This window comes from Oreochromis aureus, linkage group 20 (genome assembly GCF_013358895.1).
Source record: "Oreochromis aureus strain Israel breed Guangdong linkage group 20, ZZ_aureus, whole genome shotgun sequence".
NCBI classification, from domain to species: domain Eukaryota; kingdom Metazoa; phylum Chordata; class Actinopteri; order Cichliformes; family Cichlidae; genus Oreochromis; species Oreochromis aureus.
The window spans coordinates 22210932-22238280 of NC_052961.1; the positions used below are offsets into that span (position 1 = coordinate 22210932).

The 27349-nt window shown below is 41.7% G+C and overlaps 1 protein-coding gene across 1 annotated transcript; it reads left to right on the top strand.

Moving 5' to 3' along the window:
* Window positions 1-1190: 1190 nt before the first annotated feature.
* ctnnbip1 (catenin, beta interacting protein 1) lies at window positions 1191-26468 on the top strand. Its single transcript, XM_031726444.2, has 4 exons — window positions 1191-1347; window positions 12249-12363; window positions 12901-12991; window positions 23105-26468. The coding sequence occupies exons 2-4, from the start codon at window positions 12268-12270 to the stop codon at window positions 23161-23163; spliced, it is 246 nt and encodes an 81-aa protein (XP_031582304.1). The 5' UTR covers window positions 1191-1347; window positions 12249-12267; the 3' UTR covers window positions 23164-26468.
* Window positions 26469-27349: the final 881 nt, after the last annotated feature.

Here is a 27349-nt window from a genome sequence, read left to right on the forward strand (position 1 = left end):
TAAATCAGAAGTGTCACGTTCAGTTTTGCTTATAGGGCATATATGGCCCAATTTCACCGCAACAGAAGTAAAAACCTTTGCATGTAATGAACAATCCAGACACAAAACAGGTGATGAACAGCCTGAGGTATCTTATTAAAAAACTATTACACACGCAAGTGACTCAGAGATGTGCGACTGTGAGTCTCATTTAAAAGCATAATACAACATAATCCCTTTGACCCAGTTTGAACCAGGTGACTCCTTTTTTTACTTTTATTTTTATTAGTATTATTTTTCTTTTTAACTTTATAACTAGTTATAATTGCAAACTATAAAAGCTATGCTTGTGTAGATATAAGTAAAGCTTATAGTTATATGAAGCTATAAGGTTCTAACTTGTAGTTAGAGACTCATTTATATTTTAATAGCCATATGTATGATGATAATATGTTATATGATAATACTTACAAAAAAGAAGATGACGATGACAATGGAAATAGGATCTTAATAATTATGATGATGATGATAATGATGGCTATTAGTATTATTTTATTTTATAATGGTTATAATTACTGTTATTAACTACATTTAATTTATTTTTTCTTCTCTCTCTCTTGAGCCAAGAACTAACAAAAGTAATGCCTGTGTTCAGTTTTTACGCACTGCACATGAAATACACCTTCAACATTACCCTGTGATTTTGTTTTTTTAATTGAATGTATGTTATTTGTCTTTAAAGGCACAGTTTGTCTGTCTTGTCCTATTTTGTCCTGTTGTTTTGTTAGTCTAGTATTGAAAAAAAGGCATAAAGAGTCTACACCACAGTGTACCCTCCAAAATAAAAATTAATAAATAAAATTAAACAAAATAATTTAAAAAATAAGTAACCAATAAATAAATAATTTTTATGCTCACAAACTCACATGAATGTAATTTAACTCGAGTTTATACTTTTATATTACTATATAATTTTTACTATTTATGATTCCTGTAACTTATTAAGAGCTAGAAATACCTTCTGTACATTCTCACTACTTTGTATTAATTCCAGCATCACCTTATTTATTTATTTAAAAAGACCAGCCATACAGAGATCCGAATTTACCCTTTGGTGACCCGGCTGTCGGACTCAGACCACTTGTTTCACGGCTCAGACTCCACTGACGAGTGTGCAATGATGGCTGAGCCGGTGGCGCCCCTGGTGGCCGGCAGGGGTACCGAGGAGCCAGCAGGAGAGTCGCTGCGTTGAGTCAGTTCGCCGTAGCTCTGCCGACTGGAGGGATGTGACCCCGGAACAGGACGCCCTCCTACAACAACACACCATTCAAACAGAGCACAGAAGAAAGTAAACCTGGACCAGGAGGGGTAAGCACAAATCTCCAGTTTTCTTACGAGGGAAACGTTGTCAGGGGGTTTAGGAACGACGCGTGTGCTCGAATCCCAGCGTTTGCACCTCTGGCGGAGCAGCGATACCTGGATGGTGTTTGCACCCATAGGAACTTCATTCAGGCTTTTGTCTGGGGCATGCTAGTGAGCTAGCTTGGTTGGTTAGCATCGCCCGCTTTGCCAGTGTGTAGCGCCTGGTTGTTGTTTTTCTTTTTGGTGGAGACTAAATGAAGCGGGTGTTCACGTTAAAACGAAAGCCACGAGTGTGGTCCGTACATTTTTCCTTCCCTTGAAGGATATAGCTTAAGACCCGCATCGAAAACGGACTGAGGCTCGCCGCTTGCTAGCGAGAGCGCTGCTACAGTTTGAACAGTCTGCGTCCCGCAGCATGACAACGGAACCAGTCCACGGTCATGCGTGCCCACCTCTTAGAGAAACAGCTGTTTTTATTTCACTCTGGGCTTCCGGGCATTTCTGTTGCTTTATTCACATTTGGGGAAGATTTAAGAAGACTTGTAAATGACCCTGCGATATCGTAGCTGTTTGAATTACTTGCACTCACGCATATGGTGTTCACAATATTGTTCATACCGTGTCTCAGATAACGACTCCTTCTGTTTCCTGCAGGAAATTTCATACGGTGCACACTACATTTGTCCCAGTGCCCAAACACCCACCCAAAGGCAATGCTTGGACTTGGAGTTTAACATTTAAACATGAAGCTCCACCAAAGCTTTTTTGGCCACTTTCTTGTGTTCAAGTTTGCTTTTCACATAACTCACAAGGCTGCTTTTCTATTTTTGGACGGTCTCACCCATGGATGCATTATGCCACACCGTCAGTTACCCATGTCTGCTTACACCACCACCACCACCTCCTCCTCCTCCTACATGTCAGAAAGCTGACAATTCCTAGAGTGGCAAAGCTGGCATCCTGTTGGGAGCAGGGCATTGATGAGTGTGGGTGTTGGGGCTTGGCCACATTGGCAAGCGCACTTGAAATCTCCTGACGAATACCAGTCAGGGACCGCAGTAATGTAAAGCCTGCCTTAGTTTGCACATTCTCCTAGCTGTCTGGATTTCTCAGAGAGATTAGGACCACTAGCCTCCTCTTGCTCGCTGCTCTTAAGCCTCCACGAGCCCCGAGGGGACCTCATCAGCTGCCTGCCAGCAGAGTTTGGGAGGCAATGCTGTTTTATCTCATGACTGCTTGCTCTGTGTTTGGCACAGCACTTGTCATCCTGTCAGCATTAACCAGGCCACGTAGTAGACTTTTGTGGATTGACACCGTAACACTAGAGCTGCTTGCGTCTACTCGTGGCTTACACGCCCAGTCTCATTCCCAGTGAACACCAGTTTTGATTTTTTTTAAAGAATTGGACTTAAAAACACTGTTTTATGGAAGTTAAGAGAGATGCTCACGTCTGTCTGTTCTATTGTTCCAAGCACATAGATCTCATAAATCAGAATTCAGTGCCCTGCATTTAACGTTGGTTCCTTTGAAAATCTTGCAGCAAGTGCCCTCGAGGCACCAGCTTAAGGCAGCAGCTTCCATTTCAACCCCTTTGAGGAATCTTGACGAGCTAGCTTGACAATTTCTGTGATCGTAAAAAAATAAATAAATTTTTTTTCTTTTTTTAATATGGTACGGTCTGTGGGAAAAGTGGCTTTATCGAATTAGGCGTAACAAGACAAAACCGCAGAATCAAGTCGTGTGAATTTTATGTAGTGTTTCAGCAAAAAACTTTTTTTTTTTAATTGAAAGGAAAACTGTGACATTACAGATGTAAATTAAATATTTGCAATTAAATTCAAAACCGTCTAGGAGGGAAAAAGTGAAGCCAGGATAGACGTATAGAATTAGCTGAAGAATAGTTGAATACATGGAGAAGCCCCGCTAAAGCTTGAACAGTTGGGCAGGGTTGAGTTCATGCCTCACATGGTGACAACAAGACATGACCTACTTATCAATCATGTTTCCACAAACTAGTTCACCACCATTGTCCCCCATTTACTGTCGCCATTGTTGGGAACACTGTACATGTGAAGAGGTGACAGCATGCAGACAGACACAAAGTTCAAGTCGGAGCCTTTCGGCTTGCTGTGTCGGGACCTCGATCTGCCCTGTCCAATAGGGATTCAGTTTTCTGGGTGTCAAGTTCCTTATGTGGGATTTTTGGCTATGACAGTTTCAAATTTTCACACAACAAGGCCAAAAAACTCTCAATAAACCACAAAATGAAAATTACACACTATGTTGATATTTAATATTTAATCATATCAGTGCATGCTGCATCCCTGTTGTGTTAGTAGAGAATTCACAAAACTGATAAGATTGGGCTAAATTTGCCAAACTACATTGTTGAATGGCAACATTGTGCCGTCCTAATTCCAGTCAGCTAGTTTTAATACACACAATGACCTGGGTACCCATTGGTAGAAAGGAGCATGTGTTCGTGAATGTGTGTACCTGCAGCAGCACAGCTGCTGTTCAGAACCAGGCCAGGTTGTTGGCAGCTCAGCTGGCAGCCACACCAAGCTTACTTAGGTTTCTCACACATTTGCTCGGGATGTTGCAGCAGCCCGTGACTCCATTCAAGTTATTTTACCTTCTCGGCTTTTCCTCCCCCGGTTGAAGCTGTTGACCTCTCAAGAGCCCTGTTCAGTTGAGTCCTGCTCGCCAGAGGAATTTGATTTGTAAATCAGATGTCATGCATCATGTGAGCAGCTGATTGCAGAGCCAGTAACAGTGGAGCGAGCTATGTGCGACTGGGTCGGTGCACTGTGGCAGCCTCCGCCCTGCTTGACCCTCAGCAAATGTGAAGACCTATCACATTGCATCCTGTAATCCCTGGCAGCAGACCCTCATTGCACTGTTAGGCCAGGCCAGAGTCCTGAAATGGTCTTGAGAAGTTTATGTTTCTCAGAGACACTAATGGGCACCAACACACACAATCACAATTCAACACAAAATATTCAGCATGCGAGCAATAGGCCCGTCTCTATTTTTAAAGTGGCATTACTGAATGTGTAGTGGCTTTTAAGCGATGTGGCACTGCTGTGACATTTGAATCAAGCATAACCTCATTTGCTGGAGTGGTAGCAATCTTTAACTGTGCACTTTTATGACAGTAGTCATTTTAAAGTAAGGCCTTTGCTTGTTATTTCCATCTTGGCAAGCATGACACTAATGTCCCATGTTTCACCCTGATAACAGGAGAAAACGCACTGATGAAAAAAGCAATACAATGTGATCTGTCATTCTGGTTGTTTTACGTGCAGAAACTAGTGGAAACAATAATTGCCTCAATGTTTTTAAAAAGTATATATAATATTAGTGGTGCACTGTAGCCTCACAGCAAGAAGGTTTCTGGTTCTGGAATCAAGTTTGCATGTTCACTCTCTGCCTGTTTGGTTTTCCTCTCACAGTCCAAAGACATGTCTATTAGGTTAATTGGTGATCCTGAGCTGGTTGTTAATGCGAGGTAGATAAAAAGTTTAAAATGTGTAAAATACTGAAGGAATGCATCATTTGAGTGCATATTTCATAACTCGTTGAACTTCACAGTCTAACCTGAGATTTATTTTCCTGCACGTTTATCATAACAGTATTTAAATTTTAATCTGAAAAAAGTATTCATAGAGACATTTTACTAATCCAACCAAATATGAGCTCAGAGGTGGGCGATATAGCCCAACAGTTATATCATCATTTTTCGAGGACATTTGCAATAATGATATTTCTGAGGATAGTTTTATTGATGTTTACAGCTTGCAGGCAGCAACATTTATTAGTGCAAACAAAATCGTTCTTTTGAAATGAGCCGCTGTCATGACAGACTACGTAATTCAGAGTGTGAATCTGCTGAAACAATGTGCCAGCAGTAGCATTGTGGTGCACCAGTAGGGCAGCAAGGACAATATAGTCACATATTAAAGCTGAAATTAAAAAATATTTTCTATCTGATATTTTTCTCTGTTTGACCAGCTGCTTAAAGCCCTCCTTTTCCACAATGCAACCCCATCAGTAATTTCCCTCCACCGTTTGCTCTTCCTGTTGTATGGAGTGCACTTAGCCGGCACTCCGGCGATGCTTGGTTGAGTCATTTGTTTACTTTTGGGTTGCACATCAGCAGCTGCTAGCATCTCCTCACACACCTTCGTAGCCTGGTTTTACACGACTGTGTTTCTTTTGCTTTGAGTGGTGAAACAAATTTGTTGTTTCCACGTTTAGCGAGAATAGTTTTGTGGGTACTAAATAGTCATTGGAGGCTGGCGTGCAGCTCCTGCTGTCAAAAACAGGATCTGGCCTTGTCTGATTTTTGTGTGCACTGGATAACATAAGCACTTTACATGTTTAATATATTATGGATTGATGCAATATGACACTGTTTTGTCAATTTTCTGCCTGTACTATCATGGATGGTATGCTGTGGCACAGCCCTAGTATGACTTACTGCAGAAGTCAGAGATATTTAGTCTCTTACCACGTGCAATCAGGGCAGGGCATCAGATGCCATCTCAGTACTTTTGTTCATGTATAAGACAATCTCCAGTTTAAGCTAAAATTCATCTATGTTACACCCTGATACCTGTAAATGGGGAGTACCCATTAAATATGTTTATTTTATTGAAAAGGGACAATGTACTTTAATTGTTAATGACCATCTAGGTACATCATATAAATGGGCCAGATGTATGCCAGTCATTACACCAGCATAAATATCCCACAATGCAATGCAGTAGTACATGAAAGAAATTGCTAGACAGAGATTAAGAGAGCTGAGATCTAAGTCAGTAGCTCTTCCTTTGAAGTGTTTAAATATATGGTTTCACTTTGCTAGGCGTAATATACTTTTAAAAATTTTCTTAATATTTACTTGGTTCATCTTAAACGAGGTTGGGTTACCATGGTAACATATCTCCAGCCAGTTCTCAAGTAGTGATGTGAATGTACTAAGTAGTGCATCCATAGAAATGCATGCTATTGGTATTTCACAGGACAGGCTGAACAATGGCACATAGCTTGGGATTTCAGATGCAGTGCCACATTAATCAAAGACATCAAAGAACTTAGACTGCGACAAACTGTTGTGTATGCCCACGCCATGCTGCATAACTGCACTTGTTATTTGAAGGTTTAAAAGCCATAAATTATAGAGGGTTGAACTGAGATTGTTAAAATGAGCACTGTAAAGATACACACTCAGTACAACTGGGAATTTTAGTCCATTTATAGGTCAGTCATGGACAAAAAACTCTTAAAAAAATCATAAAATAGAGACAAAAACATGATAAAATGCCAGGCATTCTCATTTTTAGACTCTTTAGTTTCAGTGATGATTTAGTTTAGCTCCACTGCCTAGAGGGGCTCAGAGAGCCTGATGTCTCAGCTCAGCCCAACAAGACAACACTGACAAAAGCACAACACAGGCAGAGAGGGGGGGAGATTATAGCTAGATCAGCACAAAAGAAACCCTTTGATTATGTCTGGAATATTAGCCGTATGTGTCTGGGGCTGGCTGAGTATCCCTCGAGGGATTAGCTTTGAGCCAACCCACCTCTAGAACCTAACCTCGGGAACACACAAAGGAGTCTGACAGGATCCTTATTGTGGTCCTTGAAAGGATTTGAGACGTTACACAGCAGAGCACACCAGAATACTGCTAGCATGATCCTAGTAGGCAGCAAATATCACTATGCCTAACCATGTTTATATTCAGAGCAGAGCAGGAGACAGTTTTACTCCTAATATTGCATCTTTAATGTCTGAATTTTTTACATACATATTAAATCATTATTAAGTTTTTTGTTTTTTTAAATCTTCTACCTTATTGTGCTGATTAAAAATATCAACTTTTGAAGGCATGTTATCTAGTGGTAGACACCAGATGTGTTGTCTACTGATGAATCACAAAATGAATGTTGAGATCACAGCAGTTGGCTTAGAAAACTAAATACACTGACTTTCCTTCAAAATAAGAAGATTTTGATGAGCTAGCACAGGGGTGTCAAACTCCAGTCCTCGAGGGCCAGCCTCCTGCTTGTTTTTGAGATATCCCTGCCCTACCTGCGGCTGATTACCTGGATCAGGTGTGCTTTGCCAATAAGAAGCTACAAGGGCAGGTTAGTTGGAAAACAAGCAGGACAGTTGGCAGCTAGCGATGGTCGGACTCCGGTGCACCCATTTACAGTGTAGAAAAATCTGGTCAAAGAGGCGTTGCTGAAACTTGTAAACAAAGCCTATGCGAGAAAAACTAGGATGTGGAAAAATAATGATAGACACTCTGGACAGATGAGTCAGAAGTTTAAAATATTTGGTTCTAAATTTATGGTAGAAGAAGAGCTAAGAGCACTACAACAGGTAGCGCTGAAGAATATAGGTTCTTGAACATTTGGGTCTGTGTTTTGGCAAAGAATTGATCAGAATTAGTGGCAAATGCAGTTGTTGTGCTGGACTATGAAGAGACAGGTGAGGAGGAAATCAGACAAGAAGCCAAAAGTTCAATTTGCCAGTCCTAAGCTCCTCTGCTTTGAACATGAGCTTGGGGTAGTGACAGAAAAGAAAGAAAGAAAGAAAGAATGTAAGTGCAAGCATTGAGTTTCTGCTGTAACGTTGGCTGGCATAAGTGTTACAGAGCATGAGAAGTACTCAGGCATCCAGAGTGAGCTCAGAGTAGACCTACTGTGCATAAGTCTGATCCAGATGCCTCCTTGACAATATTGTTAGTGGTTTTCTGTGCATGTTCTGAAAACCCGGAGTAGAACAATCTGCAGGTTTTTATCTATCACGATTGATGGGTTTTATTGACCCCCAAATTAATTTGTGCAGTGTGATAGCAATCCTGAGCATGTAGTCAGATTCATGAAGATTTGGCAACGAGAAAAGCCGACAACAGATGGCGTGGCCCCCATGGAGCCCCCAGCATCAAGGAGTCATTCTGAGATAACATAAAGAGGCAAGACAGACTAAATCCACAGAAAAGCTGCAGCAGGCACTCTAGGAAACACGTAATGACCTTCGTGCGAAGGACCTTTCAAAGATTGATGCTGTTAGAGGCATAAGGTGGTCACATCTCACTTAGCAATAATGTAAGTTTTGCACTGTGCATGAAGTCACTGACTGAAGTTTGATGTGGCTTTTTTATTTGTCAGATATGTAAAAGTAAAACCTGCATGATATAAACATGATTATATGGACACATATTGTTATAAGCTTTGAAAATTTGACTTTACCCTACTCTGGTTGGTTGTTTGGTTGATTGTCTGTTTTATTTTTAATATGTAAATAAAATAAAATACATTGTACACGGTAAAAAAAAAAAAAAAAAGGGAAAAAAACATTAATTTGGGATTGGTATCTAAGTGTTTATCAATTTAAAATCAGACAATATACATATTGGACTACATATTCTGATTTCTGCTCTCCCACTGTCACAAATTGTTACCTGTTATTTAAGCTTAGTTTAGCTTTTAATCCAATGATTTATGATTTTGTACTTAAAGCCTTCACTGAGAGCATCTACAGAGTACAGGTGAATTATTGTTGGGTAATTATAAACGTGGCTGGAAAATCAGTTTGTTTAGTAGGATTGCATGTGTGAAACTACTCAATCCATAAGCATCTTCACCGCATTAATTACAGCATTGTACATTTTGTAATCCGGTTCAGTTTGTACCAGAGCTGTAATTATTTTATTTTATCTCTGTAGCTGCTCTGCTGCCCAAAATAGTCATCTGTGAATTAATCCTTCTGCTCTCTACCAGCCAGGAGAAGCAAGGATGAAATCTACAGAAGATTCCTTTTTAAGTGACTCTCAAACACATTATGATAATGTAAAAAATATCTCTGATCGTCTTCATTTACATTTCCCACATTGTTTCTAATTTCTGTCAAAATTGTCCTTATGGGAGTATGCGGCATGTTTGTTGTTCTTACAGCAGATATTGCTGTGAATGTGAGATAAAATAAAATCATTTCAGGCTGATAAAAATACAAATTGTAACTCTCTAAACAGTAGTGAGGCCGGGTAGACATAGTGCTAAATATGGACAGTTTTTAAACTTCAAAAGGAAACATCAGAGGATCTGAAATGCCTCAGTCATGAAAGCAGTAGGCCTATTTATACAGATGGTGAATTGTGAATATGTCGGTCCAGCAGCAGGAGGGGGGAAATGGTTACATTGTCACATCTCAAAATATGACAGACAACTGATGGGTCTTTGTTCCATCATCATTTCAGCCTTCATAGATCTCAAGACAACACTTTTTGGCAATTAGTCTAATGTTTCACTTCAGACACTCTCCTCATCCTCTACTCTTTATCTAGTCGTATTCAATGACTGTCATATTCCCAGTGTGCAGGCAGATCGGAGCTCCTGAGTTTCATTCATTCTTCATGCTGCTCGTCTACGTGCTGGTAGGTCTCTTTCCGGGAGTCTTAGCTCTTGCGTTTGTCTGAGGTTAGGTGCTCGGAGAAGTGATCAAACGTGTCACTGACACCTTCCCGGCACCCTCTACCAACATCCTCCCTCCATCACTACCCCCATCCGAATAAATTCACACAAGATCACCGCCAATCCCCTGAAGGTTTACTGAGCAACTGAACTGATGCTGGCAAGCTCGTCTCAGTCTTTTCATGTCTTTCTTGCTTTGAGTCTTCTGGAGCAGCTCTCCAATTAAGCTACGGCTGATGCGCAGGTTGAAGGGAATAACTAATGTATTTATCTGCTCCTCGTTCAGCGTCCTGCTACTTCCTTTAGCTGACAAGGAGACGTCAAGTGCTAGCTACTTGCAGTAAACAGTCACCAAAGATTGCTATAATTACAAAGTGCCAGAAGCGTGGTCTCCAGCTGCTCTGATCTGGATGAATCCACATGCTCACAGTGGCAAATGCTAGCAAGTGGCCTACGGTACCCCATTCATCCTCTTTCCCCAGGGCTCTGGAAAGGGGGAACAGCAAGCCAGCTCCTCAATTAAATATAACCCTACATCAAACGGCCTGTCAACATGCATTAGTGGTCCTTTGTATAGATAAGAGGCCAAAATAAATTGCCAGTGCTATCATAGTCACTGTGGCTTTTATGAAATATTCTCAGAAGAACAAATCCTGACATGCATGCTGATATTTTCTCTCTATTAAATCTTTTTTTCCTCACATAATTTATCCTTTTTAATGAATTATTTTGCTCTTTTGTGTGAATTGTTTCTTCTGCGTGTTTAGCCTTTGCGGTTAAATTAAGGGTTGATATGAAGACGTGCTGTATGCTTGTCTGGTTGGTGCGGCATAAAAGAGATCTAATGTGACAGCAGCCGACCTTGGCGTGTGTGTGTGTGATATCACAGCAGAACCTTTTCCTGTCACACACATTGGCTTTGGCAGCTCCTTTTATCACCTTCTTTTCGCTCCCAGTTTTTTCCCCCCTTTGCCTGTTTTTCGCATCTCTGCAGACTGACAGTGAAAATAGGTCATTAGTTAGATGGAGAATAAGAGATGGAAACAGGCAGGGGCGAGCTCTGTGTAAAAACTGCCGTGCAATATTAATGATGCTGCAAAGAGCCAAACCTGCACTTTAACTATACAAAGTAGTCTGGAAGTACTGTAAGACCGTGGGTGTGGCTGTCCGGTGGGATATATATATCAGAACTGCCTTAATTTTTTGTGGCTTTCCAAGGTGCTGGAAAGTTTCCTCAGAGATTTTTGGTTCATTTTGATATGATGACACCACACAGTGACGGTGACTGTGGAGGCCATTTGAGCACAGTGAACTCACTGTCACGTTTGAGATGATTTAAGCTTTGTGACATGCTGCATGAACTGTGGCCATTAAGGGTTGGACATTGTCATGAACAAAACTCAGGTAGGCTGTTGAACCTAAAATCCTTGATTATATTCTGTTGCGACACGGACATCTGAACATATGTTTGCCGAGTAGTCATTCCTGTTATACTTTAAAATCTGCGGCCTGTTGTGGATATATATTTGGTACATTTTTATCTAAATTTTAATCGAAATCCTTTGTAGGAAGCACCTGATGGACAATGCTGATGAAATTTACATAAATCGTACCCAACCAGACTGACCAATGCAATAAGTACAATGAAGGCTAAGGTGTGGCACAAAAATATTCTCCGCACCATTACAGCACCACCAACAGCCTGGAAAGCAGGATGGATCCATGCTTTTGTGTTGTTTGTGACAGTTTATGACTCTGCCATCCAGATGTTGCAGCAGAAATTGAGAGTCATCAGATCAGGCAGCATTTTTCCAATCTTCTGTTGTCCAATTTCGGTGAAATTAAGCTTCAGTTTCCTGTTTTTAGCTTACAAGAGTGGCACCGGGTGTGGTCTTCTGCTGCTGTTTATTCTCACCTGCTTCAAGATTGGAGGTGTTACACTAACAAAGATGCCCTTTGACATACTTGACCTTAGCTTTTGAAAAGTGGTTGTTGTAGATACTGTTGTCTTACTGTTCAATTGAAGCAGTCTGGCCATTCTCCTCAGATCCCTGATATCAGAAAGGCCCAGAGAACTGCCACTAACTGGATATTTTCTCTTTCACTGACCATTTTCTGTAAACTCGAGAGAGGATCAAGTGGGGAAACTCCAGTAGATCAGTCGATTTGTGTCTTTAGTTTGGTCAGGTTGAATTTCTCTGTAATTGTGACATCTTGGTAATATCCACTGTCATACAGAATAACACAAATGCCGAAGATACTCGTTGAAATGGTCTAATCTTTATTGCCTAATCACTCTTTGAGCTTGGCTCTTGTCACACTGTGTCACTGAAACAACCCAATTGTCTCATATCAATACTGTGTTTGTGTAACGGACTTTCACAGTGTAATGCTTGTGTAATGCTGATGTGTTTGTGTGTCCAGAGCCACAGGAGCAGGGGGGATGAACCGCGAGGAGGCCCCGGGAAAGTCTCCTGAAGACATGTACATCCAGCAGAAAGTGCGGGTCCTGCTCATGCTCAAGAAAATGGGATCAAATGTAAGGAGACACATTGATTACCACAAAACTTTGCCATTTGAAATTTCAGATTTAGGCATGCACATAATGTTTGATTCCCTATTGTCCAGCTAATGCACACTATGGTTGTTGCTTTAGTTGGCAGAGACGCACATTATAATAACCTGAAATCCATTCCCTAGCCAAACCTTCAACTGATCTATGCAGTTTGCAATGGTCATCACCTAATAATTATGTTGTCAGATTGGTTACCAAGAAACAACAACAGAAGATAGTCCTCAATGACTCAGTTTATTTGGCACACATTTTGTTTGTTCAAGCAACGTGTGCTAAAGGAGCAGAGAGAAGAAAAACAAATCAATTTCTGTGAAATAATTAATGTTAAAAATCAAAATATTTTGGATCTAAATTGCCTCATAGCTGTTTCTGGGAGAATTGCTATGTTTCACTAATCAGCATGTTGAACAGAAGTATTTGACTTAGTCTTTGAGGTCAGTATTTAAATTTACTTTTACTTGTTTTGTGATTTTTAAAGTCACTTTGTTTACTCCTCTTCAGCTTACGCCGAGTGAAGAGGCTTTTCTCCGAAATTACGCAGGTGTGGTCCACAGTCAGATGAGCCAGCTACCGCAGCACAACATAGACCAGGGTAAGGCTGTGACACATGCACGCATGCACACACACACACACACACACACACACACACAGTTTAAAGGTGCAGTCATTTTAGCTGAGGCATTTTTTTATTAGGAAATACTTGATCGTTTAGTTGCAAAATACAGTCATGTGAAAAAGAGTTTTCTCAGCACTTCATGCTGTTCTGTGAAAACCGAACTACGCCCTTACTGCTTCCACAGAAATTAAGAGGGCAAGTAGCTGCTAGGTGCTGATAACCAAAAACACTTTACTGATTGATTATAAAATCAGATCTGTTTGTCAGTTTGTATTAATTTAGGTCTGGAGCATTAGGTGTTTAACACACTGCCACACTCTTCCATGGAAGAATGTCTCACTAAATTCACCCCAAGGTCAGACTGTGCAATACACAGAGAAATTGCAAAATAACCAAGAGCTACACATCAGACTCTGCAGGCCTCGGTTAGCATGCTAAATGTTGAAGTTCATGACATTACAATTAGAATAAGACTAAACAATTATGGCTAGAAGGGTTGCCAGCAGAAGGCCTCTTCTCTCTAAAAAGAGCTGGGCAGCGTGGTTTAGGCTTGCAAAACTGCATCTGAACAAACCACAGGACTTCAGGAACAATATCTTTTGGACAGATGAGACCAAAGTGTAGATGTTGGTACTCTGGAGTCAAATGCGAGGCCATCTCCCTGACAGCGGAAGCTTGGCTCACACCGGGTCATTCAACAGGACAATGTGTTGCAATGACCCAGACAAAGTCCAGACTTCACCCACATTGAAATGTAATGCCAGAGCCTTAGGAGAGCTGTACATGAATGAACTCTGGCAAACTTCAATGAACTGAAGGAACTGTGTAAAGAAGAGTGGGCCAAAATCCATCCACAATGATGTGAGAGACTGATGAAGTCATACAGAAAATAATGACTTCAGTTAATGATGCTAAAGGTGGTTCTACAAGCTGCTGAACCATGTGGTGTGCTTAGTTTTTCATAGGACTGCAGAAAGATGGTTTTGGCACGCCCCAGTAAGTTTTATCCAGGGTGAAAAGAAAATCACTGTTATTGTAAAAAGACAAATTTTTAACTATCTTTGTTTATCAAATGGCAGCGAAATTCATAGAGATTAGGTGCCAGCCCCATATTCAACCCCCAAAGGCTCAAAACCTCTGTTGTACTCCTATTTTGAATATCAGTATAGTTCTAATTTTCATATAGTTTTTTGTAAATGTATACAAATCAAAGGTGTTTATGGCAGCGTGCTATTGCTAAACATGTATAAAACATTAGCCCACAGACACCACCCTTAGAGAAAAAATGCTGTGCCCCAACCAAAAACAAGGGGAAAATCCCTCCACGCGCATCATCCTTTACAGTCTGCACCCCAGCAGGCCAAACTGGTATGCTGACTGTGCACAGGAGGCCGACTCAGCAGCCCACCAGCACTGCGAGATTACTCACACTGCAAACAGCATGACTGGCTGGAAACAAGTGACTCATCCTCAGCGCGAGCACGTCACTAGTTTCTCCTCTTCTTCTCTTAATGGAGAAAATTTTGATGTTTGCTCGGTAAATCACTCTTCATTACAGATGTAACCTTACAAATGCTGGTCATGCCTTGTCAAGACAGCAGAGGGTGCTGTTGAGCTTTCTAAACCTGTCTGTGGTGCTCCTGAGCTTAATCCACCTGAGGGCGCTATATTTAACAAAATGGTATATGTGAAAAGGCACTGCAGTTACCTAAAAAAGCAGCAGCACTGTTATTTTATTTATTTATTTGTGAGAAGACTTTAGCTCAGTCCAAAAACACATCTGTGAGCTCGGAGTCCCGCTGTCCTCCTGTAGTGACCCTGCTGGGGCTCCGGTCTTGCTTTGCCCTTTATGATATTGGGTTCCCCAGGGGAGCTTCCAGCTTGGAAAATTGGCTTTGATGCTTCACCCACAGGGAAGTGTTAGGTGTCCTTGTCTGCGTCCTTGCTCTGCGGGGAAACAATCATGTTTGAATTTAGAAACATCACATTTTCTGCGTTGAAGGGATTAGGTTGTGATTATATAAGGTGTTGAGTAAGGTGCAGGTAAAAGGTACGACATGCTGCTCCGTGCCGCCGAAGTACACTGACATTTTGTTAATCGCGCCCTCACTGTGCAGTGTGGGACGCGACATTGAATTTTTAATATGGGTCATTGCATCACTGATGATGTGTATTTCATTATTAGACTGCGTTCCTTCATCACGCAGCAGAATATAAAGAACTGCAGCAGACAGGACGTATGATCGTGTCATATATTTCAAACTACAGCACCCGAATGGGAGATCAGTACTAGTTTGAAGTCATTAATTTATGATGGACATTTTTCTTTTTTTAACTGCAGTCTAGCTGTCAGTTTATGCTGCTGTGCTCGCCGCCTCTCACTCCATACAAAGTCTTTGCTTTGTCAATAAAGCTAGGAATAGTCTCATCAATTATGGAGGAATATGGCGCTCCAAGTCTGCATTATACATCACAGAAACTGACACATTTAGTGTCATTTGGCAGCGTGCCACTTCCTCAGTGTGCCAATGGATAGTTTGTGGTCTGCACCATGTCTGAGGTATTGTGATTAAGCGTCGTGCAGATTGCTGAGAGTTAATCTGTTTTAAATATTCAGCGCTGTGCTGAAGGACAGCGGTTTGTAGGGATCAACACATATGGGATCTTTTCAAATGGTGTGAAGAGAAAGTCCAGTATTTGATCTTATTTACACTTGGTAATTGGGGAGTAAAAAAAGATGAAAGGAAGTATATTTGTTGCCTGGTAGTGAGTCACACAGCAAGCTGATAAATATAGGTAATTATGCTAATTTTATTCATGCACTTTGAGGAAAGGGCGTTTGCACTAGATTGTATTTGAATGTGTATTTCTGCTGCTAGACAAATTCTCAACACCTGTACCGAGAGGTTTGACTCATGCTGTACTCTCTCTAGTTTGCACTGCTCACACTTCATTATAATGACAGGAGACCTTTTCCTTCATCCCGCCGGATGAACCAGCAGAACTGTCTGTACCAGCGAGCCATCACACGGTGCAGCAGCCAGACACACACCTCAAGGCAACTGGTGTTTGCCTTTCTCATACTGCATTATTGAAATACAGACAACACACAATTATCAGTTATCGATATTATCTCAATGCTTCACTCACATTATGATATTGCTGTTTTTCACATTTTTGTGATATGCGGAGCTTTGCAATTTATCACCTTTATTATTTCAAGTTAAACTTATGAAAATCTTTTTATCCAATAAGATAAAGTTATCTTCAGTTGTTTGGGGTTTTCTTTGGTTGCTAAATGAGATTGGCAAGGATTTCAACACTGTTACTAAAACATGTCATAAATGTTGCCATAAGTGAGGGTGGGTCAAGCTGGCAGTTGCATCTCCATAAACGTCTGGTTAATCTCTGCAGCAGATGCTGAAGCTACAGCTTTAATTGTTATTCACTTCGTACTACTTCAGGGGTGGATATTGATAAAATTTTATCAATACCAGCATCATGATCATGTTGAATTATAGGCCTCATTTTTTATTGAGTTTTTCTGTCTGGGGAAAAATTGGTCTGCCCATGTTCTCAGCGTCACGAACGGGTGACACGGTCATCAATACTGGTACACTTTCTAAACTGGGACTGGTTTGTGATTCGGTGAAACGCAGCATAGTTTGACCATGCTGACGCAGGATGCTCTGATACCAGCAGCCTCAAGGGGTGTCAGCATGGAGCAATAGTGTCACACATGGCGTCATTGATCAGGTGGCGGGGTGCTTAGAGGATGCTGCGTGCACAGTGGAGTAGTGAAAATGTCCTCTGATGTTATTCGAAATCAAGATTAGGTTGTCTGCAAGACATCTCCTAAGGTGTAGCTCTACTGATGTGACTGATGGATAACATTAGAGTTGCTGTCTGCTTAGCACGTTCTGGTGCAAAAATGATGTGCAGCAGAGAAGTGTTCAGTCTTCATCGTGTCTGAGTGGACGGAGTGGGACAGGACTCATTTTCTCAGACTCTGCTCAACTGTCAGATTTTTTTTACTGGTTCTTCCTTCTGGGGAAAAAAAAACAACCAAACAAAAAACAATGGAAAATCAGCTTTCTGCCACTCATATTTCTTGTAAGAGTATGGGTCACTGGATTTGCATTTCAGATAGTTTTAATTGGCTGATTACCATACATGCAAATACAGAATTTTGTTTTGCAATTTTAATCAGGCCAAAGAGGAATTCTCTGCCGAAGGCTCCGTAGCTGAGATGGGTTTTTTTTCCACACAGATCTTTTCTGTAACGCCTTAATGAAGTTGTTTTTTTTTATCTGCATTGAAGGATAATAAACCATGCTTAAATGCTGTTACCATGTTTGGCATTGAAGTGAGAACTCCTGAAGTTGTGTTTTTTGGTGCTCCCTTTGAGTGTTAATTGCCACTTTTTGACTAATACTGAACAATAACTGTGTCTATTTAAAGCGAATTAACACGTTATGATGCAGAGACCTCGTTGACACACTAGTTGACGCGCAGTACAGGAAATACAGTGGTGTTGTCTTTGTATTCAGGCTTTTTATTCCTCCTCTTTAACTCTTTTATCCACAGCTTTCTGTAACTGGCGTCATGTCACTTTAAACAATACGGTTTGTCAAAACCGTTCATAAAGGCAGCAGTCTCTGGGCTTGTTATCCTTTCTGATTTGACGAGGGAAGTTTATTCCTCCCAGAAGGATGCCGCATGGCCTCAACAATAGAGGTGGAGGAGGAGTGGGGTTGCCGTGGCAACCTCAGATGTCCCAGGAAAGCTGACCTTCCCTTCTGGGTCTCGGTGGTGTTGTGACGTGCTACACTGGTAGGATTGGAGCAGGTGTCATTAAAGGGCCAGCTGAGGGCCAGGCTGGGGTGCTAATTACACAACCTGGGTTTCTTTCTGTCTGTCTCATCCATTCATTCACCGCAGCCATGTTTGATCAATATATTCAGACCAGGTCAGAGCACTGAGCAAACCCCCTCCCCCCGCTTTGTTTGGCTTCTTGGCTTGGCCATAGCCGTATTGATCCTGGCTTTATCCGATTCCTCACTGCAGCATGAGTCTCCTGCCCAGCACTCAGATTTATTAAGTACCACGTCTGCCTCAGTTTCCCCTTATATCTCTATTCCAAATCTGCCAGTAGGTGTGTTAGAGTATGTCTGAAAGAACTGCTCTGTAGCAGCTTTATGATCTCCTCAACCAAAACTGACTTTTAGTTCTTTTCTCTAAAAACAAATGTTGTTATAAGCAGATTAAATCTATCTGTACAGCCTAGAAAGGATAAATAGCATTAAAATAGTCTTTTTTACTTTTAAACCACAAAGTTGTTGAGCTTTATTATCTTGTTTAAAATGACAGTTTAAAATTATGTTGTTGTAATAATTACTAAGCAGTAAGAAGTACAGGGCTCTGAGCTGACAGACCCACTGTGTTTGGTAAATATTTTGAGCTGGACCACACAAACTTCCCCACTGTGTGTCACGCTTCTTAACTCGCCCCTGCTGTTGTTGAGTTTGGGGGGATGATGGGTGTCCCACGCCTTTATCCCCTGGCCTGACCCTGCACAGATTGTGACCTGAAGTGTTGTTGGTGCTTCCTCACTGCTACACTAGAGTCATCATGTAGAGGCTGGAGACACCCTCAGGAGTGCAGCTTGGCGCCTTTGACATCAAACAAACTTCTTTTTGGATTAATTCATAGTTTTCTTGTCCTCTGAGGTTTTTCTGCAGGCCTGTGTGTTGTGCAGTTAATCCCAGGCGACCAGATTTTGATTTGTAGTCTCAGAGAAGCGAAAGGCTGCTTGCTTATGAATATGTTCATGTGAACGCATTAATGTTCTTATTTTGTTTCTTTTGGTGGGCTGAGCACATTTACTGTCGCTGTGTTAATATAATCCACCATCCGGTGTCGTGCCGCTCGCGTGTGGCGAGGAAGGAGCCAGTGTGAGGTGGGTGGGGGAGCAGGAAGGAGAAAGGGGGCCGGACGCAGAGCTGCAACGAAACAGACCGAAAGCTTTTTGCTCATAGGCCGCAACGGCAGTGATGCAGTCTTGATTTTTATCTGTCGCTAGGCAACAGTGTTGAGGGACCTGACGTTTCCATTTTGTTGGCTAGAGCTTGTTTGTGTGTGTGTGCGTGTGCGCGTGTGTGTGTGTGTGTGTGTGCGCGTGCGCGCGTGTGTGTGTGTGGCAGGGCAAAGTGTTCAGATAAAGCCCTTCCATCCATCTGTGGAAGTATTTGGAGAAACTATCGGCTGCTTTATTCTGCCCAAGTTGCTCAGAGCGTGACGTGAACCGCCCGCTACACAATAACGAACTCCCATCACACAAAATAATTCAGGCAGGCATTTATTCTGATGAATGGCTGTTATTACACGCTGGTGCACCAAAACATGATCCGTGCTATTCAGCAGAGGTGTAATTCAGGTCGACTCTCCTATTGTGTGGTATTACATAATTGTCTCTTTTTCAAGCACCATTTATCCCCACGTGGTGTCTCAGAGCAGATGAGGTTTGTGTTATGAGCTGAAGTCAAGCAGCATGTTTCTGATGCTATTTTTTTTTTCATCACTCTGTCTAGTTTCCTCTCTCTGCGCTGCCGTTCTTTCTTGTAGTCTCTTTTGGGTAAGCCAGGGAGCTCCCATGGGAGGGGGAGCTTGAAAGATCATATTAACCCTCCGCCCCCCAAAAAAGTCTTGATCTCATCAAGCTCCAGGATGACCTGAATGCGCTATAGAAAGATGCAAATTATTTTCCCAGAGCGATAGCCAAATTAAAAACAAAATTCTGTTTTTCTTTTGGTTTTTTTGGAGGGTCTGCGCCGTCTGATGAGGAGGGTCCGCCCTTTGTGCCAAATACATGTGAAGGCTCACAGTCCCTGGCCTACTTTCATATCTCCATAATAATTAAATCTAACACACACTTCAGGGCTGAAGAGAAGAAAGGCTTTTTATAGCAGGCACACACGAGGTGCTGATAGAGATTCTTCTTAACCATTTGAAAAGGTGTGCAGCTCGGTGTTAATGAGATTTCTTAGATGTTGCTTATTAGATGGTTTTTATGTCATCACATGCTCATGTATGTAGATGTAGACTATTGCACCTTGCTATCGTTTTTCTCCTCTCATCGTTGAGGTAGTGTTTTTTAATTTAAGGTTTTGGGAGACATTAATGGGGTCTCCCACGTCGTTCTCAAATGAATCAGGTTGGGACATTATCTGCCGCTAGCCTTTTTCACATGTAACACGCAACAGTAGACTGGAAATACTCTATTTAGCTTAGATGAGGGTGCTGCCTGCTTAGAGCTTGCATAAGGGAGGACACATGACCCCCAGTCACTCGTTGTGATTTAGCTAAGCCACTGTATTATCACATGGGTGCAAATCAGCCTCTCTGGCATTACTCTGACTTGAAGAGCTGGCGGAGGAAATGCCCATTGACATCCTATCCAGCAACAGCTATGCAGTGGTGCAAAAGTACTTGATAGTCATGTGACAAAGAAAAGACAGCGTCTTAAAAAACACAAAATCTAATAATAATAAACAGTTATCTGCGCCTCAAGAAGTAGCAGAAGGTTTGGAAGTTTGCTGTTTCTGGAGCATTCAGGTGTGTTAGCATGATGCCAAGGAGGAAAGCCATCAGTCGTGATCTTAGAGAAGCAATAGTCGCTGCTCCAACAATCTGGGGAGGGTTATGAGGCCATTGCCAAACAATCTGAAGTCCATCATTGTGCAGTGAGAAAATGGAATAATATTGAGGACAGTTGGCAGTGTGCATCCCAGCAAATTCACCCCAAGGTCAGAAAAACAAAACAACAAAATCAACCCAGGAGTTTCATCTCAGCTTCTGCAGGCCTGAGTTAGCATGTTAAATGTAAATATAGCTTGTTTGGAAGCTTTGCCAGGAGAAAACCGCTTCTCTTGGGTTTGCAAAGTTGCACTTTGAGAACAATAACCTTCAGAGATACAAGACCAAAGTGGAGATGTTTGGCCATAACACACAGTAACACATTTGCAGCAAACCATTTGCCCGCATCATTTCAGCACAAACAAGTCAAACCAACTGTCACCGCAGTGGTGGGGATGATGATTTGCGCTTGTTTTGCAGCCTGTATAAGTATTTTAGAGTCAAATGTGAGGCCATCTGTCTGACAGCTGAAGCCCACACTGCCTCATGCAGCAGGACAGTGAATCGAGCAAACCAAAACATCTGTAAGAATAACTGAAAAAGAAAAGAATTAACATCTCGCAGCGGTCCAGTCAAAATCCAGACCTCAGCCTGATTGAAATGCTGTGGGGGGACCTTAAGAGAGCTGTGCATGAATGAATGCAAACATACATCAATGAACTGAAGCAATGATGTGAAGAATTTGTGTTGTCATGTATGTAAAACCTTAAAATTAAAAGAGGGAGAGTGCTTCCTTTTTGACAATTAGATATTTTATTCTTTGTTTAAACTCTCAATACCGGAGTGCTTAATATGAGAGAACAGCTGAATCTTAGAGGCACTGAATTACCTTTGTATATTTTATTTAATGTTATGTAAACAGAAGTGGAAAATGTATATCCACTTATGAGAGTAAAAAAACACTCTCAGTGGGTGTGTGTCCAAATCACTTGACAAATCACAGTTGGCAGCAGACTAATGAATGATTTCTTGTTAAGCAGAAGCCAGCTGAGAAAGTCCTTTTTGTGTAGCTGGCAGGATTCATTAGTTGACTCAACACAAATGAGGCTGTAATTATCGGTTGGTCCTCATTAAGGTGGCAAAATGAAACGAAGCACAGAAAGAATAAAGGAAATGGTAAACACTGGTATTTTTTCCACAAATTGGAAATCAGCTAGATTCTCTCAAAGTTTACTGACAGACACACTTGTACTACAGCAGAGGACACTGACTGGTGCTGAAGCCTCAGATTTAAGTGTTATCATTGCAAAGCAGGATGCAGGAGGTCAGCGAGCCACTCAGGGTGTTGCAGTATCTCCAGTCAGAGTGCTGTGATTTCAGATTGAGGAGGGTGGGTTCCCACAGTAGGTGATACATACATGGCGATACATGAAATTACCTGTATGAACCAAAAGGATTTTCACGGCAGGGTATTCCCCTTCGGCTTTATAGTCACAGCTGACAGGATTTACAGGATACCGACGGCATCCTAGGACCTGTGGAAAACGTGTCTGGCTTCACACTTTGAACTCAAACTTGTTTTGGGTTATCCGATAGCTCAAAACATGTGGAAGACTTAGATGCATGTAGCTAGAAGAGCGGTGCAGTTTGAATGCAATTCGATCCCTCACGGCAGAGAGCGGCCTTGTTTTTTGTGCATGCAGCCCAACAAATGTTTCACACACTTGACCTTTTTTGTAAATGCACCAGGTAACTTTCATAAGTCTCTGCCCGAGGCCTCTTCTCAAATCTTTCATGACTGGCGCAAAAGTTCCTTAGTATTTCTGTATGGTAGTGTTTGCACTTACTGGTTCTGTACCTAGTCCAATATTTAGACCAACTCTAAGAAAAGGCAACAACACGTTTCCTGTTAGTCAGAAAAGTAAATAGTTTCTTTTACAGCTTATCTTCTGAAGCTGGAAGTAAAGTTTCCTTCCCAGTTGATAATAAAATCCTTACCTTTTTTGGTTTTCCATCATGTCCTGTCTGGGTGGCTGCTAGAGGTGGGAAATATAGCCTCAAAACGATATCCCGGAATAAAGGAAATTTACGATAATGATATTTCTGACAGTCTGAAAAAGAAAAACTAAATAGCTTTTTATCGATGCTTGCAGCTTGTGCAGGCGGCAGCATTTATTAGTGCGAACAAAATGAAGGGCATTTTCCATCCTTTTCCAATGTGCTGTTGTCATTGATGACATACTACCTCATTCAAAGTGTATATCTATTGCCACGAGGGCCCAGTGCAACAGTAGAGACACAGCATAAGTCAAATGTAAGCGCACAAGTAGCCCGAGTAGTGTTTTTTTATTTCTTTTTTTATCCTTTCTGTCGTACTTTATCGGTCGATGCTGCTGTTAGATAAAAAGCATGTCACATTAAAAGTCTGCATTTGTGTCTCACGTTGGTTCTCAGGTGCAGAGGATGTGGTGATGGCGTTCTCACGGTCAGAGACGGAGGATCGACGACAGTGACCCTGGCTCCCGCACCCCTCGTCCCACCCACCTCACCCCCAATCCCTCCCTGCACGTGATCCACACCACCTTTAAACTCCACAAACACGACCCCTGCTGAGCTCAGGAGAGGAGGTGAAGGGAGGATGCCTGAGAGGGACAGAAGAGGACGGGAAGAGACGGGGCGGGGGCTGCCTCACCCTCCACCCGGCCTTTTCCACCCCCCGACTCCTCCTCGTACAAGTCGGCGCACCATTACCTGAGATGCACCCAAGTGTGGGTCACTGCGGGCTGAAGCTTTGGCACCAAGGCAGTCAGTGAAAACACTCAGATCGTGTGGATGATTATCATTGGGTTTTTTGTTTTTTTTAGGAGGGTTTGGATGTGTATCGTTCTGTTTGTATTGAGACTTTTTTTTTTTTTAGCAGTGTTACATGTTGTATCTGCTGTCGCTGGTAGAATTGACCAGCGGGCTGACCGAAGCAAAGAGAATTATAGTTTTGGTCAAGCAGCGAGAGCGATGATTGATGAGTGTTAGAGGAGAGATTTTGATTATTTCTGCTTACCCCGGCTGGGCTGAAGTTGTTTTTGGTTTAGCTGTTGTGTTATAAAGGCTTTTGTTTGCTTTCCATCAGGGGCCTCATTTATAAACATGAAAAATGCAAAATGCTCTCCCCTACAGATACAGATGTTAACTCGACCCTGCATTCTGGAAATACAGTAAAATACGTTGAACCCCATCAACAGGACAAAAAAAAGACAAATATATTATTTATAGTTCTGCGGAGATGTAAACATTCCCATTAGTGGAGTCTCCATGTAATTTAGTAAACATCCATCCATCCTTGCATTTTTCTGCCACTTATCCACGTCCAGCTCAAAGGGAAGGCTCTCTGAGCTTAGATGCTCAGACCTCCCTCCCCCACAGAAGCTGCCTCCAACTCTCCTACAGGGACACTGAGGCTTTGCCGAGCCAGTGGAGAAGATGTTATCTCTCCTAACTGGACATGCCCGTAACATCTCACCTATAAGAAACCAAGTGCTCTGGACCACCTCAGCTAGCTAGTTTTAGATGTGGAGGTGACAGCAGGGTTACTGTGAACTCCTCCCAGGTGATTGAGCTCCTCACACTATCTGTTACTCTGCTTGTCTTTCTAAGGAAGCTCATTTTAGCCGCTTGTATCTGTGGGCTCATTCATGACCCAAAACTGTGCACGAGGGTGGGAACATAGATCCAGTGTAGACCACGCCAGCCCATGTGTTAATCTCCCGCTCCCTTCTTCCCTTCCTTTGGGAACAAGACCCTGCGATAGTTTAACTCTTCAACTAGACGCATCAACTCATTTCCATCCCAGAGTTGGCACCCCATCCTTTTCTGCCAGACAACCACGTCAGATTTGGAGGTGCAGATTTTTAAATTCGCTCATTAATACTGCACAGGGAAATGTCATCAGCTAAGCCACAGTGTTAGCGTGGGGCGGTCGCGGTCCTCTCATTAGGTTAGCCCAGAATGTTTTCAAAAAGAAGTACAACTTGAGATCTCCGGCATTTTCCGTGTGGCTTGCATGAATACTACTATGATCAGCTGATTGATGTGTGTAGTAACACTCACAGCAGGCCCGTCATTAATCATTCGTCTTTGACTACATGGGTTAGCAGGCTCACGGCATGACCAGCGAGGTCTATGTAAATGAAAATCTACACGTTTCTCTTTTTCTTTTATTTCTTTGTGAAGTCCATGGATCGGTTTATAAATGAGGCCCCGCTTGTTCTTTCTGCCGCTTTGTTTTCGACCCGCAGGCTGTAAAAGAGCGAAGCAGTGCTTTCCTCACGAGGGAAGAGTTAAAAACACTACCGGACGTAATCACATCAATCATGAAACACAAGTGTGCACGTTCACCCCAGACGTGACACGTAAAACATTTTTTTTAATTGTACAGATAGTTGGGAAATAGGAAACATGAATTAAGTGTGCCAATTGTTTGACTTTTTTAATTTCTTTATTTTTTAAGTTGTAAGATGAAATTGAGCGTTAGGAAGGAAACGGGCTGTAGTTGTAATTTATTGCTTACTGAGTCGGCTCTTCAAACACACCATTAAAGGTGGGAGAACCACGAGTCGCTCTGTAACATCATCAACCATCCGTGGCTCTTTGCTCACACTAAAGTCACAAACTCTAATTTTTAACTACCTGTAACTAAAGACATGGCGCCAAACACGAGAAGTGCGTGCGATACTCAGAGAATTTAAAAACCTTTCCGCTTCCTTTTGCTTCAGCTGACTTTCAGAAAGGTAACGCAAAGCGGTGCGTTTCTAAATCCTCCGGAGTATGTTTCTGACTGTACTGTATCTATTGCACTATTATCAGTGGGATATTTGCAAAAAAAAATACATTTTGATATTTAGCACAGAGAGTCTGTTTGGTTCAGTGGATTTGAGAACAAAAAAAACTTTGTAAACACGTTTTTATCCTTTCAGTGTTTAAAAAAAATAAATAAATTTTGTTAATTGACTCAACTGGAATAGCTAAGCTGATAACACCGGACATGCTTTTATTTTCTAGTGAACTGCTCAGTATTAAATGTGTTTAAGTACAGTTTGTTAACTTGTATAACTTAAAATAACTGTAATGTTTCAAAGCCGAGCATGTCTGCCTCGTGGCTTTTAATGTTCATTCAGCCGAGGATCTTCAAAGCCTTGCCACAATGACCATAGTTTGTACATTCTTGATGTTTGTGGAAGCTACTAGCTCTTTTAAAAATGTTTCTGGAGAAAGAAAAACCAACAACAACTAAAAAGATGATCTCTTTTTTTATGGGTAAGTGTTATCCAAGTGTTATATCCTGTTGGCAATAACTTCTATTTGAATGTCCTCAATCGTCGCAATGTAAAAGGCCAACACAAGAAATTTGTCTTTAGGTTGACTTTTATTTTGAAACTTTTTTTTGTTGTCTATGCATTGTTTTGTTTTCTTTGTTTTGTTCTCTCTGAGGTGTCTTACTGTACTTTTTTTGCCTATCAGGGTTGTTCTGCAGCCTTTTATTCGAGTTGTGAGTGAATGTCAGTTTGTGTGAGTCATTGAACTTTCAGCATGCTGTTGAGTTGAGACTAGGACTGTGCGTCTTTTTACTGTGATGACCTGACGATGGCTAAATTGTCTTCTTTTTTTAATGTATGTGTGTTGCCTCTGTTTTGTTTTTTTTCCCCCCTCTCAAGTCGATGTTAATTAGTTGGTTTTGTTTTGTATGGCTGCTGACCATGTCTTGACTCAATGCTTCCAAATCCTATACCAACTGAACAATTAAAGAACTTTTAAACGGTGAAAACATCTTCCTCTCGTTTCTTCCTGTTAAAGTCGATTAAAACTCAAAGAAACTTGTTTGTCTTCAGGTGAGGCCAGATCCAGGGGACAAAAGCATTCAGGAGTCATAATAAGGGCAAAATCACGGCTGTTTGTGTTCAGCTTATCTGCCTTAGAAAGAGAATTAACCTTGCCCATCCACAAAACTCGCTTCTAGAGTATTAGGGTTTAGTGACACCAGCAAACAATGATCACCTAAATGTGTTTGAGGGTGCAGTTGTGAAGTTTTGTTGAAGAGAATAAAAGATGGACAAATCTACTGTGACATCTCCCACTGGTTTTGTACTCTGCAATTTTGAAGTGTCATGTTTTTATTTTTATCTTTGTTTATGCTACAGATACACTAGGGACAAGAGTGGTTGGAGACCACAACACAACCAATAATTATTGCATCCATGTACAATGAACTCGCAATCTGCTGCATTCGAAATGGTTCCTTTGAAGACGGGGACGGGATCTGCAACCGCTGGCCATAAAATGTCATTGAGACGGAAACAAGTCTGCTATCAGTTTGCAATTGAATTGGTACAGGTTGACAATTACCTGCTGTCTGTTTGTGATTATACAGCAATTACCTGTGATAAATCACAGGCTCTATACTCAGAAATTCACATTAAACAGAAATTCCTCCACAAACGGCGACATAGGTGCTCCAGGATGTATCTGCAGCTGTTTATATATAGGTATGTAGCCTAGAGTACAACCAGTTGAGTCAGAGATGTGGTGCAGACTGACTCAGATTGACTGCAACTTGTTGGAAACCTGGCTGCATTTATAAACTTGACAGCAATTATTTGCAAATCTTCATAAATCTGTGTGTGAGCGATGGCAGTCAGTTCAGGTTGG

What these genes read in the sequence shown, in the direction of transcription:
- ctnnbip1 (XM_031726444.2), top strand. Translation starts at nt 12,268, where the DNA reads ATGAACCGCGAGGAGGCCCCGGGAAAGTCTCCTGAAGACATGTACATC. An exon ending in TCAAGAAAATGGGATCAAAT is followed by an intron (nt 12,364 to 12,900) that starts GTAAGGAGACAC and finishes ACTCCTCTTCAG; the next exon opens with CTTACGCCGAGTGAAGAGGC. An exon ending in GCAGCACAACATAGACCAGG is followed by an intron (nt 12,992 to 23,104) that starts GTAAGGCTGTGA and finishes GTTGGTTCTCAG; the next exon opens with GTGCAGAGGATGTGGTGATG.